Consider the following 21845-nt stretch of genomic DNA (forward strand, 5'->3'; position numbering starts at 1 on the left):
GGGGAAGGGTCTGGAGAATCAGGAGCAGCTGAGGGAGCTTAGGGGGGCTCAGCCTAGGGAAAAGGATGATTAGGGATGACTTTATCACTTTCTACAATTACTTAGAAGAGAGGTTGCTGCCAGGTGGGAGTGAATCTTTTCTCCCAGGCAACCAGCAGCAGGACAAAAGGAAATGGTCTCAAGCTGTGCCAGGGGAGGTTCAGGCTGGACATCAGGAAGAATTTCTTCACAGAAAGGGTCATTGGGCATTGGAATGGCCTGCTCAGGGAGGTGGTGTAATTACCATCCCTGGAGTGTTCAAAAAACATCTGGACATAGCACTCAGTGCCATGGTCTGCTTGACATGGGGTGTTCAGTCAAAGGTTGGATTTGAGGCTCTTGGAGTTCTCTTCCAGCCTTAATGTTCCCGTGGTTCTGTGAGGAGTCAAGGGTGGGGAGGGGTAAAGTCGTGTCTTGTATGTTTTGTGTGTCTTGTGATGTCCAAGTGTTTTGCAGGTGCAGCATTTTGGGGGTGTGTGCCAAGCTGCTTGTTATGGATTGTGTCTCCTGTGTACTGCTGCCCCATGACTTCATATTGCACAAGACCCCAGAAATTACCACCCAAAAAGGCAAAATTTTATTAATTCTGTCACATTTCACCCCAAAACCCCTCAGATCCCCTGTAACTGTGGGAACAATGAGGGTGATGGTGACATAAGTGTGATGACATGACCATGGGTGCCATGACAATGACAAGGACAGGGACACTGCAATGTCTTAGCTGAAATTTTATTGCTCTGCTAGAAGCTGGCATGATCTTGACCTGCATTGTGACTTCATTGGTGATAACAGTGGCAGTGGTGATGTCCCTCTGCCACACTCCCCTCAATTCACCTAGAGGAGATATCAACAGCCCAAGAGGTAGAGCCACTTTCCACCAAATCCCCAATACCCCCCAAAAATATTCCCCTCAGAAATCCAAATTTTCCTCACAAATTATCCCAGAAAATTCCCACCTTTCTCCAACAAACTTCCAATTGTTCCCCAAATGCCCAATTTCCTCCAGTTCCTAATGACCCTGAACTCTCAGTATTCCAAGCAAGATTCCCACGGTTCCCCCCAGTTTCCTAATTTTCTCCAACAAATCCTGTCTCCCCCTAAATTCACAGTGGCCTTCACACAGTCACAAATTATTACCCCAAATCCCAACCTTTCCCCCCTCATTCCTGAATTTACCCCCCAAATTCCCACTTTTCCTCAGAATTTCCAATTTTCTCCTCCAACTTACAACCAGCAGTTGTTGTCCAGCTGGGGAGGATCCACATCTGGGGCCTGGAAGTCATCTACCCTAAAGACCCAGCGTCCCGGGACCTTGACGTTGGAGGTGGTGGTGATGTTGATGATGGCATCGGTTTGGGATCCAGGGATGTTGTAGAAGTTGGTGTCATCACCGCTATTGAATCCCGCCTGGAAAATTGGAGGAGGGGGGAGGAATCTAGGAGGGCTCACCCCAAAGAGTTAGTGGGCCCCTAAAATTATTTCAGGATGCGAACATACTTGGTGTATATACCCACCCAGAAATTATATGTACCAAACCATGACCATCACTATGGTGATCATCCCCGGAAGAAGGGTGGACAACCTCCTGTCTTCACCATCATCATCATCATCATCATCACCATCACCATCATCTTCATCAATCACCATCATCATCATCATCAATCATCATCATCACCATCATCATCAACACTATCATCATTATCATCTCCAATATTTGGGATGGGCCAGCCTCTGACCTCCATCATCATCCTCTCCAGAAGATGGGACAGGGCCACTTGACCTTCTCAAAAATGGTGTGGGCCAATCCTGGACCTTCATCATGATCATGATCATCCCCAGGAAATAGGATGGGCCAATCCCTGATCTTCATCATCATCATCCTCAGAACATGGAGTGGGACAACCTCACCCTCCTCCTCCACCCTCCCCACCTACATGTGCTGGGGTCCCCCCAAGTCCTGTTTCAGCGTCCCCATCACTCGCTGCCCCTGTGGTCCACTGGATGTCCCAGTAGTTGAGGATGATGTAGAACATCTTGGAGTCAGTGGTCAGCACAGCCTGGAAGGTGTTGCCCTATGGAGAAAGGTCACAGACGTCAAGGATGAGTCATGAAGGTCAGGGATGGGTTCTGGAGGCCAAAGTTAGGTCGGTCAGCAAGGCCACCAAGTGGGTCAGCGAGAGCCAATGAGTTGCCCCACCTCATGCCCCATAGACCATGGGCCTCACCTTGTCAGATTTGGAGCCCCAGTAGGCCACATGGTCCCAGGTGGCCACAAAGGCCCAGGTGGCATTGAAGGGGCTTTCAGGGAAGTACTGGGTGATGTGCTGGCTGATGTCCCCCAGCAGCGCCGGGTCAGTGCTCTGGCGGTAGAAGATGTCCCCACCCTCCACGTTGTCCACATCTGCCCAGAAGGGAGCGACGAAAGGGCGCCCGTCCGCCAGAGGGAAGGGGTCGGGGGTGTATTGTCTGACGGGCTTGTCAAAGGAGATCACCCCATTGTTGTTCACCTGGAGGTGACACCAGGAGCAGGTGGGTGCAACACCTTGACTTGGATTTTGGAGTCCTCAAGATGGACACTACAAGTATGTCTAGAACCACTACCCATAGGGAGCCCCAACACCTATCAACACCCCAAGATCCATCGCCCACAGGACTCCCCCAAGACCCACCAACTGTAGGAACCCTCATCCACAGGACCCCCCAGAACTTAAAGAACCCCTCCAGATCCATCAACTTCCCAAGACACACCACCCACAGGACGTCCCCAAATATCAGATCCATAGCACCCCCTAACAGCAACCACCCCCAGGACCCTCCCAAGACCCACCACCCCCAGGACCCCACAAACCCCACAAATCTCCCTGAGACCCACCCATGAAGGACCCTCACAAAATCCACCATCCATGTGGTCCCACAATGCCCACTACACACCCCAAGATCCACCCTGTGGGGGACCACCCAAAACCAACCAACTACTCCAAGACCCCCCAGCCATATGACCATGAAGGACCACACCATCACCCACCATCCTCAGAACCTTCCAAGCCCCTCCACCCCCCCCCCCGCCCCAATACCACCAGCCCCTCAAGATCCCCCACCCATCTGAAGATGTTTCCATGTCCAAGGTTGAAACCCCCTATGAATTTAAGAAGGGTTGATTTTGGGGGCGCACACACACACACATACACACCAGTGAAAAATTAGGTAGACATGGAGGGGAAATTTGGAAAAATGGAGGAAATTCCCTAAAATATGGAATTTGGGGTGACCTACAAATGCAGTTTGGTGGGTTTTGCCATAGAAGGTGAAGGGAATAGAGAGGGTGATTGCCTCAGATGTCCCATCATCGAGTTTGGGGTTGGTTTTGTCCCCCTGATGTGGTCCATAGGGATAGAGCAGGGATCCTGCGGGAAAATCAGGATTTGGGAAAATCAGGATTTGGGATCTGCCCCCAAATTCCCACCCAATTACATGGATTTTGGGGTGTATCCCACCAAATTTGGGGTTCCCATGGTTCCCATGGTTACCTAAAAATGGATGTCTCTTCTCCTGGGTTTTCATGGTGAAACTGGGGTGAAAGGGAATGACCCCAGTGGAATTACATGGGAAACACATGGATTTTGGGAGAATAGCAGGAAAATGGTATGATGTGGGTGGGAGAAAGTCTGATTTAGGTGGAAATAATGCTTTTTAGGGCTAAGCCCCCAAAATTCACCTTTTTCAGATGAGGTTTTGGTGTCCACCATGGAACCTGGAGAAGAAATAGGAGGGAAAATGAGTTGATCAATCATTTTTCCAGCAGGGATGAAAATGACAACACTTTTCAGAAACAATATTTACCTAAAATCAGGAGGAAGAAAATACTAGAGGGTGACATCCTCGACCCTAAAATAACTGTAAAAAAAACCTGGAAAACTTAAAAAGAAACTATAAATACATCCAAACAAGCAAACCAACAACCCTCCCCAAAAGAGAGGATGCAGTAAAATGAAGTTTCAGAGACAAAACACCAAACACACACTTAGTCCAGGAATTTTGTGTGGAGGGCTTTGTGCATATGTGGTGTTTTACCAATTTTTAAAAAGAATTTAAGTATTTGAAAAGTTGTTTTTTTATTTAATTACAGTACATTTTTAAGAAATGATTTAATTTTATTCAGGAGATTTTAAAATTTAATTTATTTTTAAAATTTAATTTACTATGATTCAATTGTAAAAAAAGATTTTACATAAGTGAACATTATTAAATTTAATTTCAATTTTTAATTCTAAATGAATTGCCTTTTTATTTAGTGGATTTCTTAGGTAAATGCTATTTTTCTTTATCTTCTATTTTTTATTTTTATTAATTTTTTATTTAACTGAATCTTCAGTTTTTGCTATTTGTGTGAATGAAGAAATTTTCCCCCTTCTGTGCCCAAATTCAGGATTTTTTTGCCTTTTTTTCTGTAAAAAATGAGGATTGTTTACATTTTTTCATGCATTTTTAAGTGATATAAAGGCACAAATCTTCCTTAAGTGCATGTAAAACCAGGACTTTAAAGAGAAAATATTCCAAGGAATGACCAAAATCCCACCAGAATAAAAATCCCCTCACCTGGATTTCAATGAAGTGAAGACCTGCAGCCTGAAAATGAGCTCGAACACCCCCAAATGCTGGCTTTCACTTCGTTGTGTTCCTTTTTTTATCAAAACAAAAAATACTGAACATGTAATTTGCCAACTTTCCACCCCTACAATCTCTCTGAGCTCTCCCAGGATTCTTAAGAAAGAGAAATTCAGTCACGTGTTGAGGATTTTATCACGTGCTGGGGATTTTGGACTCCTCCAGATGTATCTTTTTAAGCATAGTTAAGACTTTTTTGGAATAATTTTGGGGTTCTGAAGACACCTCTGGATCCCTCCTCACCCTGTGTGAAGTTTTTGCCCCTTTCCAAGCTTTCAACTTTCATCCCCTGATTTAATTTTTTTAAAATAAAGATGTCCTTTAAAAATTATTTTTAATTATAGATCCTTTATCTCCTTTTTTTATCATCAGGAAGAAAATACATTATCCCTGTTTATTTGGGATTTTGAGAACTCTTTTTTGTTATTGTGAGGCTAAGAAAAATCTTTATCATGTACTTTGGCCTTTCTTTCCTGGAAGAAAGAAGAAGTCCTTATATGCAGGAATTCTACTTTTTGGAGGAAAAAAACCCTTTAAACCACCAACATTTTAAGTGTGGTTTCTTTTTTTCTTCTAAAAAGAAGTTAATATCTTTGGTTTTAGGGATTTTTAAAGGGAAAAAAGCTTTTATTCTCTTTATTTTAAGGAAAAAAAAATATTTTTCCTTATTTACCTGGCAATTTAAAAGTATTTTTTGCAAGAAAATTCCTTATTATTGCTCTCCTTTTATCTTCTTATTTTTTCTAAAAGAAAACACCTTAATTTGCTTGTGTTTTAAGAAACCTAATTTTCCCAGTTCCAGATGGGTTTTTTCAAGCTCTTTAAAGTTGTTTGTAGTTTTTTTTGGTCCAGGAGCTGGGCTTGAACTTCTCCAGAATCTTCAGCTGGGACTTCTCTCATTAATTTTGCAAAAAAACCAGACAGATTTGGATTTGTTTCCCTGGAGACAGTGGATGGGGGTTAAAGGGCGGGGGACAAGGATTCTGAGGAATTCACTGGATTTTTGGAGGCGCTCCCTGGAGGAGAGTCAGCTGGGATGTCCCTGTGCATTCCCCTCACCCACACTTCTTGTGGGACCCCATCAGTGGCAAGATCCACCCGCCCACTCCCAAATTCTCCAAAATTCTAGGGTCAGTTTCTCTTCTCCAGCCTGGTGTGATGAACCAGTCAGAGTTCAATGCTCGCCCCAACTCCCCAGCCTCACACAGTCCTTGCCCTGCAAATGTCCCCAGGACATTTTTGCAAGGAATAAAATCCTGTGTGATTTTGCTGGAGAGAGCCAACAAAATCAGTAAAACTCTGCCAGGGCCTTGCAGGGAGAGAGAGCAGAATTCCAAGGAAAGGTTAATGCTGGCAGTCACTTGGTGTCACTGCTTTCAGTGTCTGGTGACAAGGGATGTGAAAACCAGACTGTGTGGAATTTCTTGCTCTTAGTGCATCATGGAGAGGTTTGTTTGGTTTGGGGCTGGGTTGTTTCTGTTTTCCTCCCTGATTTAAGACTTTATCACAACACATGGCTTTTATGTGCACTGCTAATGCTGGGAGGAACTGCAAAATTGTGTTGCTAGGAATCTTGCTAAATGCTGGTTTTAAAGCTTATTTGCATTAGTATAATCTTCTCTGGGGACATGAATCATGGATCATAGCCATTCTGATTAGTGTTAAATACTGGTTTTCCTTTTCTCTAGATTGGACCAAACTTTCAGTTCAGGTAAGAGATTGACATATGCAGTTTTAATTAAATTACTTTTTTCTTCTGAGGTTCAGTTGCTTCTTTCTATCCACTGTAAGGAACCACTTTGCTGGCCTCCTAGCCACAGGTGCCTATGAAAGACACAATCTGGAGAGTCATGTCTTTCAAGGCCACCCAAAATTCTGGATGGATCCCTAGCTGGGTATTAAACTTTTAGCTCCTGAAGAAGGCTGAGTCAAATGGCACAAATTCTGTCTGCTTGGAAAACTGTAGCTTTAAACATTGGAAAGCGGGAGTTTGGATTCCCATTAGTTCTAAACCTTGGCTTTAGAACACGGTGCTGTGAATATTTGTTGCTGTGTTTGCCCTCATGAGAATGTTGTTGCTGTAATCTCATACTACTGGAACCAGCAAGAGTTACAACAGAGAAAGAGAATACCCTTCCCTGCCTCTTCCCTCTGGTACTGATCACAGAACTCTGGATTTTATCTTCACTCCCTTCTACCTCAGCAGCTGTGACCCTAAACACAATAAATTCTTTATTTTTCTGGTTGGAGGGAGGCAGCTGATGCGCCAGCCACATTTTCCTTCTGTAAACTTCACTCCACAGCATTCCAACAAGACGGCCTCTGTCACCTTCCCCCAAAGCCTGTGGAAAGGGCTGTGCCCTGGGCTGTGATGCAGGACGTGGTGGAACACTGATCTGATCCGAACTGATCTGATGTGGCAGCTCCTGCCTTTCCTTTCCTGCTGTGCTAATGATCTCTGCACGCAGCTGGAAAAAAGTGCAGCCTGAAGGATTGTCTGTCCCACCCAAGGGCAGCCTAGGTCAGGAGAGGAAAGCAGGTTTTAATCAGGATCCCCAGAGTGTGGCAAGGACATTCCGACCCCGTTCCGTGCCATCGGTCACCACTGCAGACCGGCCTGCTGCCCCAGCCGGGCCACGGGGCTGGTCACTGCCGGCTGCTGCTCTCTGATCAAATCCTGCAGGAAACCTCCTGGTGATGCCAGCAGCCTTTCTAAAAAGACTCTGCAAGTCCCAGCAATGCAGCACAACTCCCAGTTGCTGCTCTGCAGCAACAGGAGGTCAGGGATGGTTTAATGCTGCACTGAGTTTATTGCATTAATATCCATCAGTGCAGGTTTGCAGTGAAAGTTCCTGTATCTGCTCTCTACTAGTGTTTCTGCTTTTAAATCTCTCTGCTTAAATTTCTTGTGCTCCATAATTATTATAGAAAGAAAGAGATGCTGGGAACACCTCCCTGGTTGACACTTGGGTTGTATTTACCATTAGTTGCATTAAATCTTTTTGCAATGAGCCTTTGGAAAGAGAAGTAAATGCAAGGAGACACACAAAGAAGCTCATTTACAGCTTTACAATAAAAATCTGAGCACATATTACTAAATTTTAATTCAACTGGCTCATCATACTATGGAGATTTTGCTTTCTTTTTAAAACTGAAATTAATGTAATTTAGAATAACTCAGTTTATTTTAACATTTATTTGATTCCAAAGCTTTAAGATTTTAAACTACAGTTTTCTTGGCAAAAAAACCCAAACAAACAAAAAACAAAAACAAAAAACAAAACAAACAAAAAAAAAACAACAAAAACAAAAACAAAATCAAACCCAACGCTGGATTAGCAAAGGGTTTTAAAAGGTGCAAAAACTTCTTAGTTAGAACTCAGTTCTACATCCCCTGGAACAGATGGAAGGCTTTTACCACATCCTGGTATGGACAGTAGCTCCACTTTCCCATCCGTGTGTGGCTTTACATACAACCACTTCAGCCCTGGATCTGAATCACACATGCAAACCAGTCATGAAACAAAGCTGTTCTATCAGTAGAACATAAAATTTTAGCATAAAATTTCAAGTTTCCACCAGACACTTATCTGTGACTGAATTCTATTTATATTAGGGTGCATCTGTGCATCGTGGTGTGAATTAACAGTCTGCCAAGATGACAGCTGTATCATGCTCTGGAAAGTGGACCAGCACTTTCCATTAGAAAGGAATTTTATTTGTTGCCAGCAGTTTCCAGCTACAGTCAAGACTAAGAAGCTCAAATCACACACCTAACTTATTCTGAGAAGCTATTTATTTTGATCAGACTGTAGCTTCCTTTTGTGATAACATTGAACATGATGCACTCAGGCTTTCTACAACCCAGGAAAGCGTAAGAGCAGCCAAGTAAAGAAGATTTTATCAAAAAATAATGTTGACCATTAACCATTTAGCATCTTAAATGAGTTACAAATAACATTTTCAGAAGAACTAACTTTTTTTTTTTACTCTAAGTATTGGTGAGATCTGATTGAAAAAAGCTTTGCCTTGGAAAATTTTGTGGGAGAGAACTTCAGTGTTCTCCACAAAACAGATGGGGAAGATAATGAATGTTGTACATCTTCCCTCCTCTTTTTTCTTTTTTCTTCCTGCCAGGCAATCAGATCTGCTTAATCATGACTCACACAACCCTCTTGTTGCTGTTTTATGCATTTTTTGTGCTACTGGTTTACTTCTTACAGCCTGCCAGCAGGCTTTGCACTGGGACTAAGGTTTAATTTGACCTGTGTACAATTAAGAGGGACAAGCAGATTCACCCTTTTTTTTATGAGAGAGGGGCTCTACATACCTGCCACGGCGTCTGGCTACTAAGATCTCCAATTAAGTCAAACACAATATTCAGTAACTTAGGATTTAGAAAGCCAGATTTCACAAGTTTTATGCAGATGTTTCATAGGATTTAGAAGAGTAGATCTTGTGTGAGTGTGTAGTTTTGGCCTTGAACTTCTTTTCTGATTGTCTAGCCCTAACACAAATGGTCTAATTCTCTTGTGGAGAAATGTCTCCATTCTCTGTATGCAGGTCATGAAAATGAAGAGAAGTGGGAAAAAAAGAGTTAAAACTTTATGCTATCTCAAGTGACAGGAACACCTATGACAATGATTAAGTGCAACGTTAAAGGCATGTTCCCCTGTCAGAACCCTGTCCTGCAATGGGAGGAATTTTGTTACAAAAGCATGTATGTCTTTGTCCTCTATGAAATGTTAAAGACCAGCTCTAATTTTAACATCAACACGACAGATAATCTCATGTATCTTTCATAATAAGTCCTTTTACATCTGGTGTCTTCTTTTACTGACAGATTCCCATGTTCAACACAGTGTTCAGCTTTGACTCATGACATGGTAAAATGCTTCCAGAAGTGCACTGCTGTCTTCTACCCTCAAAATAGCTTCTGCCTTCCCTAGGTGATTACTGTCACCTTATTTTGAATTTCCTTGAAAGTTCAGGTGGCCAGAAAATCCTGAGGTCAGCTAACTCTCAGAGTGATTTCCCATACTGACAGAAGCACTCTGTCTGTGTGTGGCTGACCCAAAGCGAGAAAAGGTCAGAGGTGCAGAGGGAGATCTCTCTGAGGCATTACAATTCTGAGAAAAATTTTAAAAACACTGTTCAGAACATTTGTGCCATCCATGACTGTTAAGTAAAAGAAAAAAGTAGTGCTCCTGCACTGCTCTGAGGTGGAGATTTCCTTCTGACCACAAATATGGGGCTGTGTTTCAGATCTGGGACCAAAAGAGCATGGACAACACACAGGTGATTTATTACTGCTGAACAGTGTTTGGACAGCATCTACACCTCCTTTGGTTCTCTGTGCTCTCTCAGGGAGCAGGTGGGGCTTGGAAAAGGCATGGGATTTGGCACAGCTGGGACTCAAAGTGACTCAAAGAAGTATTCTGTATCACCCAGGACCGTGCTCAGAGGTAAAACTGCAGCAGGTGGAGAGGAACTCTTCCCAAAGTAGCCACTTCTTGGAGACTGTCTGGACCCGTTTGCTGGTGGGAGGTGGGTGGGTGACTGACTTTGTACCACTATTCTGTTTGCTTTTTTAGTCCCTCCTCATTTATTAGATGGTTTTAATCTGAACCCATGAGATTCTCATGCTTTTACCCTTCTGATTCTCTTCCCCACCCCTCTGGCAAGGACAGAGCAATGACTGTTTAACCTATAAGGAATTTACCCAAATGAAACAGAACAAAGAAAGACCCTCTTTCTTTAAAAAGGCTGAGGGAAATAAAAGGCCAACAGAGGAACACTGGCATGAGTGCAGAAACATTTCTCTGCTGTGCTTGATGTTGGTAGCTGTCTCAAAAACTTTTGGAATCGGCCTTCTGTTGTTTTGGGCAATAGAATTTTAGCCTGATTGTAACACCACTGTTCCAGTCTTGACAAGCAATATAAACAGGAATTTATCTGTAATTGCTGACTTTCTATAGGCAGTGTAGTGCTCTCCAATTATCTGTGTTTTGGGAAATTATGGATATGGCTTACGTCAAGCCAAAATTATGCTGACAGAAGTAACACAAGGGTGTATGTACATTAGCACATACTGTAGAGTAAAAGAAGCAGATCTGCACAACAAAACATTCAGAGCTGGCGTTTACATCACACAGACTCAGGGTGTTCTGTTTAGATTAACCCTAGGCCGGTGCTGTGGACTGAAAGGTTGCAGGAGGTGAAGCATTTTAGGAGACCCTCTGGATGTCAGGGTTTGGTTAAGCCTTTTCCAGAAAAAAAAGCCCATCATCATGGTCTGAAAGGGCTCCATGAAATGACGGAGTGTGTCATACAAGCACTGGGAAATTGCCTCTTGAGCCCAGCTGAAGTGGTAATACACCTGTGTTATCCGCAAGGAGATAGGCAGTTCCAGAAATTATGTTACTTTCTTCTGAAGCCACAAGTAATACTGATTTCTTTAAGTAAAATTTTAATTAAGCCTCACAAAATGTAAGCTGTAATGTATTGCAACTGATTTTAAGTATTCATGAGGATCTACAGTAATGGGTAGCAGCTTTTTTGTCTGGTGAGATCTGTGGTCTCTGCACAGGTCCTGCCTTCCTGCCACCTGACATTTGTGAGACATCGCTTTCAAGAGATCTAAAAAGGCTGGCAGGCTTGCCAAACTAATTTGTGTTTCTCTGCTGCTATGTTTTTGTTGAGCTCCTGTTGAGGGGAAGGGCTGCTGGAAAGCAATGAGCTGATCCTGCATCCAGGCGAGGGTGCTGCAGGGCAGAGCACACCACGGTTTCCAGGGTGACTGCTGGGAGCAATTTCCTGGCGATCCAGCTGGACAGTGTTCTCCTAAGCAAACAGTAGGATTCAGCTGGGAATGTCCAGCCTAAAGTCACTGAGCCATACTTCAGCCAGATGAAATGTGTGTGGTCACTGGGAACTGCTGGCAGAACACATAGTGTACTGAGATTAGTGTCCTGAAAAACCAGGAAGTGCACAAGAATTTTTTTATTTGCCCTTTTTTTTCCCCCAGTTACTTGTGTAGAATGTGTGAGGGAGAATTTAAATTAAGAACTTGTGCTTATGTCTCCTTGGCTTTTTCTCTTAAAAAGCCTATCCATTTCCAGCTGCTGGGGAATCTATCTATTAAATCTATCTATTAAATGTATCCATTTCCAGCTGCAGGGGAATGTGAGGCAGTGCCAGAGAGCAGGGCCTTGTCCCAGAGCTCTCTGGTTGTCAAAGGCAAGGGGATTCAGTCATCAAGTTCCTCTTACAGTGCCATCAATACAATGATGAAAACAGACATTTTGGTTAGTAAAATAACATTTTTGATAGAGTTTGGGCCAGCAAAATGATTTTTTTTTTCACATCTCTGTAAAAAGAGGCAGGTTTTGACTACCAGTTTACAACATGACAAAGCAACCAGAGGTAGAGAAACCTCAGAGTCTCTGAAGTGACATCAGACTAAATGTGGGTGTCCACCTAGGGCTGGCAGATACCCTACAGAGGGTAGGGGATCCTACAGAGATCCCAGTCCTAAAACATGCAGTTTCTGCAGGGCGGGATATCCCACCCTCCTGTGAAGGCAGCAGGGTCTTGCACAGTTGGAGCCAGCCTCAGCACCTGCTGATGTCTGCGTATTTTCAGTGTGACTCCTCTAATAAGTATTAATTATTTCTGTGTATAGTTCTTTCAGTAGTTATCACAGTTATTCCATTTTACACATGGCAGAAGAGGTTAATGACCTGGAATCTCACAAGCACTGTATCATAATTATGTCAGTCATTAAAGCTCTAATGGTATGTTTGAAATATGGGAGGCAAAATCTCGTCTTGCTCTTCCCTCATGCTCCAAGCTGCCTTGTACATTTTCATATTCGCTGAACTCAGGAGAGGCCAAGGATATTAACTCCATGTAGAAATGAGGCTGGCAGATCAGTGGTGTGCTTCATCTAATCTCTTGCCTCTGAAATTAGCTACATTTGTAGGGAGAATTATTGTGATGTCTAAAGAGTGGCCTGGCTGGCAAGCGAGGACGCACTGGCTCCATTCTCCCTGGTCAGGGGTTGGTTTCTGACTGGTGGATGTTCAACTTCAGCCTTTTCTGTCTTTATTTCTTCTGCCATGTACCTTCCTCAATGACTGCAATTGAATGAATTTCAGCACAAAGCTGTAGAATCAGGACAATGAGCCCCTGGTTTGCTGCTCTTGCACTAAAAATCCTTGCACAGCCAGAGAGGCCACGAGTTAGTGACAACTTGGAGTGTTTCTGGTAGTGCAAAACGTTGTGGTATGGGCACCTGGATAAATCCTTCATTTCAGCTTCATTTTAACTCTGCTAAATACATAGGTAAGTTTTCCCTGAGTTGTATGTCCAGTGGCAGTTCAGATTACTTCCTCAGCTGCAGAAATGGGAAGCTGCTGAGGAATCAGCAGGGTGGGTTTCACACTTCTGTTAGCCTGCTAAAGGTTTCAGGCATACCACAAATTTAAATTTTGACTTTAAAAAACCAAAACATAAATAACATAAATCTTAATTGAAACATTTCCTTTCAGTTTTTAAATTTCAGAAGCCTAAAGAGGAAAATCTTGAAAATACATCTTGTTTGCCATCATGTGTGAGGACATTTAAGTGGAAAATAATTGGGATTGATATTTAAAGAAACCAGACTTGTTCACTTATTTTTAACATTTTGTGGTTTATTTATTTTAATTAAGCTTTTAGTAAAAATTCTGTTTCCTCAGTAACTTTTAGTTTCTGTAGTTAACATAGACCACATTGTTGTAGATTAAAAACCGAAATATTTCTTAACAATAGTGAATAAATTTACTATTCTATATTAACAGATTATACTAAATAAAATGCCTTATTTACTATAGTTATTGTTTATGCAATTATTTAAATAAATACTCAATTATTAATTTTAAGCACATATTTTGATCAGTGGGCTTGCTTGACATTTTCACTCAATTCAAAAATCATTTTTATAGCAACACAAAATTGTCAGAATTTTTGGAAAATTTTGGGATAGAACCTCAAAGTTCACTTATGTGAAGGAGAACAAAGAAAAAAAGGGTTTTCTGAAGAGAGAAGTTCTGAAAGAAAAGCTAAAGAACAGAATGCATTCATAAGCAGCAGGGATGAAACACTGACAATGATACTATTGAAAGATTCCTGCTAACAAGACCACTCCCAATACACAAATATGTTTTAAATGGCTTCTTGGTATTCCTATTACTTGTAGATATTATTAAGGAAAATAAAAAAGCTGCAAATAAAGAAAATTATTTTGAAGAGATTTTTGGTTTTTTTTTAACAAATATTACTGATGCTATGTTTTCATGTAAAAACTTTTATTTCATATCTTGACTTTTTTTAATGCTGTATCACAAGCTAGCTGCTGGTTTTCTTAGGAAAACATTAATTTTAAGACAAAAGGTGAAAATTGTCAGAAAAACTTGGTAACTTACCTGCTTTTCCCATTGTGATTCCTTTCCCAAACAATTACACACTTTGTGGTTTTATGCTGATTTGGAAAAAAAAAGAAGAAGAAGCTTGGAGATAATTCCCATAACACTCTTCATCTTCATCACCTTTATGTATTAGTTTTTGCAAAGAGTTCCATGACGGAATTTCTGTGCACTCAAATGTTTGGTTACAAATCTCTGCTGGTATGAACAAAAACCAAAACCAAAACCAAAACCAAAACCAAAACCAAAACCAAAACCAAAACCAAAACCAAAACCAAAACCAAACCAAACCAAACTAACAAAAAGAAAAAGGAGATGTTTCCATTGTGGGGTTTATTGTCAAGTACTCTTAGTGTTTAATTTTAACTATATTAATCTGGAAGTTATGTGGTAAGGGCATAATGGTGGCACAATGAGACCAGATAAATACACTGAGTAATACCTCAATAATCCTCTGACACATTTGATGACGGTTGGAGTTGGTTAAGTTTTGGGTGCTTTTTCTGTTTTTATATAAACTGTTTAGGAAATCCCATTAAGGAGAAAAACAGAATGATCTGCTCTGAAATGTCAACCTTTTCTTTGGCGAAAAGCCAGTCTTGGGGGTCAGAAATGTACTCCAGCTCCTATTTCGCATGCTTTAAGACTCCTGTAGAATTATGAAATATTCTTTTCCATTTTCCCTTGGTAATCAATCATAGCAAGTATATGCCACTGCATTGGTATTGGTTTTTATGCTGCATCTAAATCTGCAAAAACACAGTGGTAAATCATATCTTCTTTATGTACGTAACAGTGATGTAATCTTGCTACTTAAATTTCACTTCACTGAAACATCCCTGCCTTAGGTTGCTCCCTGAGCAGTGTAATAAGCAAAAGTGGGGCCTTCTGTAAAGAAATTTATTAATTGACACAGTCAGAATCTGCACCTTTCATAATGAACTGATAATTCCTTGAATGGGATGTGCCCTCTGCTTGTGAAATTTTACACTTCAAGCAGTTAGCCAAGACTGTGAGAATGAGCATTGTGGTGTGTTGCTATTCCTCCTAATTCTTATATTTTTATTATCTACACATTTTTCAGCTGCATCTGATGGTGCAGGAATGAGGCCAAAATCCGGGGTTTTTGTCAGCTTTTATTCCACTTTCTTTCCACAGGTTCTCTATTTCTAGCTAGTCCTCTAAGGTAGTTTCATCTGTGTTTTTCTTCTCTTCTGCTTCTGTAGACATAATGCTGAATCAATCTTATAATGGAATGAAAACCCCCAGAATATGTTTTTTCCACAAATTAAGAGTGCTCAGGGTTTTCAAGTACTTTCCTGATGAACAATGTAGCTGATTTGACAGCAAAACTCGGCATGCCTTGATCAGAAAGCAAAAAACCTAAGCTCTTGTAGAAATATTACAGCGGTGTTTCTTCCCCAAGATTTTGTATTTTTTTTCAGAACTATGAGCAGGATTTATTTTGCAAGAGGGAAGTAACCCTGGAATTTCTGACAAAAATTCCTTACAACTCCATTTTTTTTTCATGAATAGCTGAGTGTTTCAGACCCATTAGAGGAAAATCTGCTGCTTCTCTCTAAAGAAGAAGGAGTTCTTCTCTTGGGCTGTGAAATTAGGAATTCAGCTACTTGAGGACATGGGTCTGCAATTTGCAATTAATAACTTTTTGGTGAGTCATGATTGGTTTCATTTTATGCTTATAAAAAATATGTGAGCTTTCAAAGATATTTTAACCTTCATTTTTCTTCTGGTGCATAGCTGTGTCTGAAGTTTATTGGTAAAGCTGTAACTGTAAATATTTGGCAACTGGCAATTAGCATTGCATAAGTTAATTACTTTCACTGTGTTATTTACACTCAGTAATGAGATACTTTTGAAAACTAATTAGATGTCCTTGCTTAGTTGCAAAAATCTTTTAAAGGCATTTATAATTCAATGTTCACTGCTTTTTCTGTGTCATCCAGTATCAAAGAGGAGCCAAATCACCTATTTTTGTCCTTTTTAGTGGAAACAGGACTATTTCCACTTTCTGTTCAGGGACTAGTTGTGTTACCCAGCTTCAGGCACATCATTTATCTTCACTTTCATTTGGTGACAATAAAGAGGTTTCTGCTACAGGAAATTGTAGAAAAAAAAGGCATATTTAATTGTTTTTCTTTATTGACCAGCACAAAGGAAGACACAACTCCTGTACACAGGGGCCAGTTTACAAACACAGCTTAGTCTGGTTTCAGAGGGCCGAAGGAATGACCTCAAGTGCACTGTGTAAGTACCCTAATTTACTTCCATTCCTTAATTAAAACTGTGTCATTTCTTATAGCTTTTGCCTCATGGAAAGACATTTTTCTGCTCAATCCCATCAGAAGAAGAGTAATTTACTTTCTGTACATATTTTGATGACAGGCACATTATAAATATTGGGATTTCTTAGTCTTGATAACTTCACATGCTTTTGATGCCAAAGTCATTCTGCTCGATATTTAATTAGAGGACATCAAAGAGGGTTATTTACATTTAATTCTGTAGTTAGTGTTTGGCCTTCTCAGTTTTATGCCAGACTTACAACATCCACGCTGTCTGGCATTAATTTAACTTGTAAATAATTTATGTAATTAATTTACTTGGTAAGCCTCCCCATCTCATTTTATGACTTTGTTCTCAACCAAGCTGGTGAAATCTAGCTGCACTGGAAAAGGGCTCAGCAAAAACAAATACTTTGGAATTTGTATCAGTGCCCCAAGATGGGTGTGACAGGTGACACATCTTGTCTGATGCTTCATAAAGCTTAACTGCTTGCAAAGAAAGTGTTAACCATCAGTACAAAAATGACTTCTAGGCTTGAATAATTAATATTCCTTTAAAAAACTTTATGGGATATGTTCCTAGACTTACTGACCCTGGGACCTGGGCTGGAATGGTCAGTCTTACGTTGCCACATTCCCTGGGCCTCCCAAAGTCTCACAGCTCTGGTCTAAAGAGAAATTGTGTCAGGGCCATCATGGGCTGCTCCAGCAGGGAACAGAAAGTCAGATACAGTCAAGAGTAAGTTCAGGGAAATAACTCCTCCAATACGATGGTAAACAAATTTGACAACTCAGAAATTTTTTTGTTTTTCTCATTATTTAAATAGTGACATCCATGAGAGGTTGTTGGTCTGTTTGTCTTTCCTTTCATATAAAGGCTGGTGGGTTTTTTCTTTCTCAGGCACAGCTATTTTAAACCACAGTTGTGACAAAGTCTTTTTTCCCTTTGCTTATTGAGTGCACAGCAGCATCCAGACTTTGAAAGGAGAATTTTTGGATAAAATTCTGAGGGCAGGTTTAGCCTTTTTATAACAAACCTTCCTGTTTCACTCTTGCTTCCAGCTCCCTGCTGGCTCACCCTGCTGAAAATGTATTTTGGGCTTCATTGTCCAGTGGAAAGGGCAGTTTATGTACAGAAGGGGTGGACAGGATGATGGAGATGTTAACAGCACTTGTTTCAAAGGGATTTTCAAGTATGTTCTGATTGTGTGGAGATACCTGAGCTCAGAGTGTTTATTCTGCTGGAAGAACTCTAAACTGGTAAATCCTGGGTCTCTGGTACAGCTGCCTCCCCGGCCTGTCCCACATTGGCTTCCATGGCAGATAAGCCCAGCTGCAGAGCATCAGTCCTTTAGGGAAAAGGCTCAGTGGAAACAAACACCTCAAACCCCCCTGTTTGATGTGCAGCCCTCCTCTTGAAGTCCTCTGCAGATTTTGTCTGTGAATGTCAGGAGACCAGGGGAGGGAGGAAACCTTGCCATGAGGCTCCAGCAATCAGCAATGTTTTCACATTGCTGCAAAGGGAACTCTCACCACAATATCCACAGTAAAAAACTGCCTCATTTTATGGCCATGGCTCAAACATCATGGCACATGGAACTCTGAACAACAGAGGGAAATGGTAAAAATAATAATCACTTACCCAGTCAGAAAAGGGCAAGTTGGTTGAGTTGCCAAGTGATTGAGGTGTTTTTATTGGAGGAAATAGTGAGTTTTAAGTTTCTCAGCTGATTCAGAATACAGTTGTAGAATATGTCTGAAAAGGCAAACAAAAGATTGAGGAAACCTTCCCTGTGGCTGGGCATTTTTTTCCAATATGGCAGAACTAGGTCAGAAGCTGTGGGATGGATGGAGTTATAATTGCTGCTTTTCATAACTTTACTGAGAATATTCTCTAAAGCCTTGGTTCCACAGGATTCAAATGCTGAGCCAGTTAATTAATTTAATATATTGCATAAATATGATGCACTGATTTAGACAGGGAAAGAGAAAATTGACTGACCTCATATTCTAAACATTAAACCACTGGCGTTGGGTAGAAAAGAGTGTGCTCCTTCTCCTCAAATCGCAGGCTTATTAATTTCTTCATTATCTTAGTGAAGCACTGACTTGTGCTGTGAAACACCCATTTTGCAGAATCCAGCGACGAGACAATAGAGCAGGGTGATGCACACCCATCAGGACTGATGACACAAGGGGCCTCACACAATCCAAGCAGCAGCACTGCTTGCTTGATTGATTCAATCAATCATATGTAACCCACTCCTGGATGGGCAAACCCCTGGAAGTTATTTTGGGTGGGGATTAGAGAAAGCCTCTCCACCCAGCTGCCATTGGCTCTCATGAACAAATACCCAACATGAGCCAGTGACTTTGAATATCTGATTCTTGCAGCAGGCTTCCACAGCACTGACCTCTGATGTTCCATAGCAGAGGCTTGGATAACTGGCTGCCTGGAAAATCAGCAGGCCAGGAAAGCTGAGAAGCAGGAAGGATGACACAAACCATTTCCTGAGAGGTCCAGGTGCCTTTCAGTGAAGAGCAACAAGATCCTCAGTAAGAGAGACTGAACAGCAAAGGGAGTAAGGAGCTGTTGTTGGAAGATCCTTTTGTGAGGAAGAAAATTCTGCCTCCTGCAAATGAGAAGTGTATGTTCTGATGATAAAAAGGTGAGTCCAAAGTGGAAAGTCACCGGGTGAATTAAAGATTTTTTTGACAAAGCAGAAGTGGAGTATTTCAACTCAAGCAATGATCAAGAGTTGCAAGTGTTTCCTGAGTTGTATTTTCAGCAAGTATTACTGAGTTTAGATTCAGAACATGTCACTGTCTCAGGCAAGAGCTTTCACTTCTCCCAGCTAGTAGCTGCAAGGACTCTCTTTCAACCAGTCAACATCTTTTGAGTAAAGCTAATGGACAGACAGGAATTCAGAAATATTTCTGACAAACTCCTGCTGCACAATCAAAGAATTTGAAAAGACTGGTTTTTCAATTGAAAAATATGATGGTATTGTGTGGGAGGAGGGGACAAAGATGATGGGGTTGGGACACCATGGGACGATTCAATCAATCATATGTAACCCACTCCCTGTCTTCCCGAAAGTTCCCTGCTCCCCACTTTTTCATTGGATCTCCCCCTAACAACACCCTCTCCCCGTTTTCCTATTGTGTGCCCCTAATTACCCCACTCTAAGCTCTCCTCTGTACCCCCTCCTTAGTGCACCCCGATCCCGCCTACCCCTTCCCCCTTAAAAACCCCGGTCCCGCCCGGGCTCAGGGCTCGGCACCCCGGCTCCGGTACCCTTCAACCGAGGCTCTACTCCACTTTCCCTCCCTGCCTGCGCCCTCGGACTTCCCGACATTAGAGCCTGTTGGAACAACACTGGAGCCTCCGAGTCCTGCTTCTACTGGCTGTGCCGTCTGCAGTCATGCGGGACTGCGCGTGCGTGTGTTCGCGGCAGAGGCGCTCCGTGGCAGGAGGCGTCAAGGCGAAGGTGTGCCTGCACCCTCCCAGTTTCGGAGTCCCCCGCAGCTAGCCGGGCCCCGAAAACCCGCATAAGTTGGCGTCAGAACGCGGAGCTTGGGCTGCTTTTTGCCCAGGTCCCGAAGGGCGTCTCCCGGTCGTCGCGTCTCTGTGAGAAGTGCCGGCGGGACAAAAAAGCACCGTTCAACAGCAGCAGCAGGAAAAGCCGCGCTTCGATTGTGCGAAGACGGCTTCTTCCTGCCCCTGCATGACAACCCATCCTGCTTCGCCACGGACACACCTCCGGGGGAGCTGCAGCGAAGGGAGAGGGATCAGCGGGAGCACAGCCAGCCGCTTCGAAGTTTTTCCTTTCGACCAGAACTTTCCGTAAATTTTGGTCAGTGAAAAAATAGCGCCGAGCAGCACCCCCCTTCCCCCCCCCCTCCCCCCACCCGGACGCGTCTGCTTTTATTTTAATTCATTTGCCTCACGAGTGGATTTTACAGCGATGGGAAGCAATTTATCCCGCGCTCAGAGGGAGTTCTATTTCCAAGTTCAAAGCCTCCTTGTTTCGGGGAAAATTTCATTTTTAAAAAGGGACGTTAAAGCCTTTGTTCGTTTTTTGTTCGAACATTTTCCCGAGAATTCTCGGGAAGATGCTTTGTCTGGTTCGTTTTGGGGAAAAGTGGGGAAATGTATTTATTCAGAGCAAGTTAAGGGGGATTTTAGGGTTGGGAAGTTCAATGCTTTGTTTGATCCAATTTTTAAGTTGATAAACGAAAGGGAAAAAGTTGGGGTTCCCAGTTCTCCTCCCCTGTGTTCTCCCCCCCCGCCCCGTTCCTAAACCCTTTTCCCTTACGGGCGATACAGGACACAGATCCTGCCAAAAGGCACAGGGTTGCTGCCGTCTCCCTGCTGTCTCCTGCAACACCCAGTCCCTCTCCCAGCCTGGAACTGGCCATCCCAGTCTGGACCCTGCCCTCACCCTCGATCCTAAAGCTCCTGTTCCCAGTTCGGACCCTGGTTTGCTCCCCAGTTCTAATCCACAAAATGGCGCCGGCCACCTGGCGGCCCAAAAGTATTGTAGGTATTTTCTAAGCAAAATAGAGATCTAAAGTAAATACATATTTCTGAATCTCATTGGAAAAATATCTCCCTTCTTGTTCCTGCTCTGCAGTGTTAAATATTGGTGGAAAATTTTACAAAATCAGCACTTGGCTGTTTTCTGTGAAGAAATTTTTCCTAAGGGATGAAGAAGGAGATACTTTCTGCTGAGCTAAATATGTGAAGTTTGAACATATACAAAGAAATGACCAAATTATTTCTGAGAGGTACTTACATGTTTTATGGAGGGAATCAATTTCTGTAATGTGTTGACAGCGGCTTATTGCTTGTTAATATATTTAAAACTTGAGAGACAATTGGCTGCATTGACTGCAGAGGAAAAATTTATTACCTGTAGCACAAGATGGGGGGAGGATTGCAGGTTTTCCAAGTATTGGTTACTTTGAATGGACTCGGACTCAGTCTTTTTAAACTGTTACTAATGGAAATTTAGATAGCAGCTGTGTGAAATGAATCTATTGGCCTTCTTTCTGCAATGTACAAGCTCTTTGCTAATTGGGTAATGGTTTCTTGCTACAACTCAATCTGCACCAGGGATATTCAGGAAATAGACAAAATGGGCTGTCAGACAGGAAGAACTGGGGGTATTGTAACTATAACATCAAAAAAACCCCCCCAAACCAACAACAAAGTTTTGCCATGTCCAGGCACCCAACATTTATTTGGATTCAGGGGCTACAGCCAAACTGAGGCCCCACAGACTTGCATTTCCCCAAAACATCCCTGTCCTGCAGAAAATGTCCCTACAGAGTCCTGCCCTGCCGCGGTGTCTCCGCTTTTCCA

General features: G+C 42.3%; 1 protein-coding gene across 1 annotated transcript; it reads right to left on the reverse strand.

Moving 5' to 3' along the window:
• Window positions 1-754: 754 nt before the first annotated feature.
• Window positions 755-4785, reverse strand: LOC139605096 (sushi, nidogen and EGF-like domain-containing protein 1). Its single transcript, XM_071456482.1, has 8 exons — window positions 4636-4785; window positions 3880-3933; window positions 3755-3790; window positions 3313-3443; window positions 2265-2546; window positions 1974-2111; window positions 1268-1446; window positions 755-873 (listed from the first exon to the last, which is right to left on the reverse strand). Exons 2-8 carry the CDS (start codon window positions 3914-3916, stop codon window positions 870-872), a joined length of 807 nt encoding a protein of 268 aa, XP_071312583.1. The 5' UTR covers window positions 3917-3933; window positions 4636-4785; the 3' UTR covers window positions 755-869.
• Between the last annotated feature and the right edge of the window lie 17060 nt (window positions 4786-21845).

The sequence above is a fragment of the Agelaius tricolor genome, unplaced genomic scaffold (genome assembly GCF_023055355.1).
Source record: "Agelaius tricolor isolate 1412-34295 unplaced genomic scaffold, bAgeTri1.0.p SCAF_59, whole genome shotgun sequence".
Classification (NCBI taxonomy): Eukaryota; Metazoa; Chordata; class Aves; order Passeriformes; family Icteridae; genus Agelaius; species Agelaius tricolor.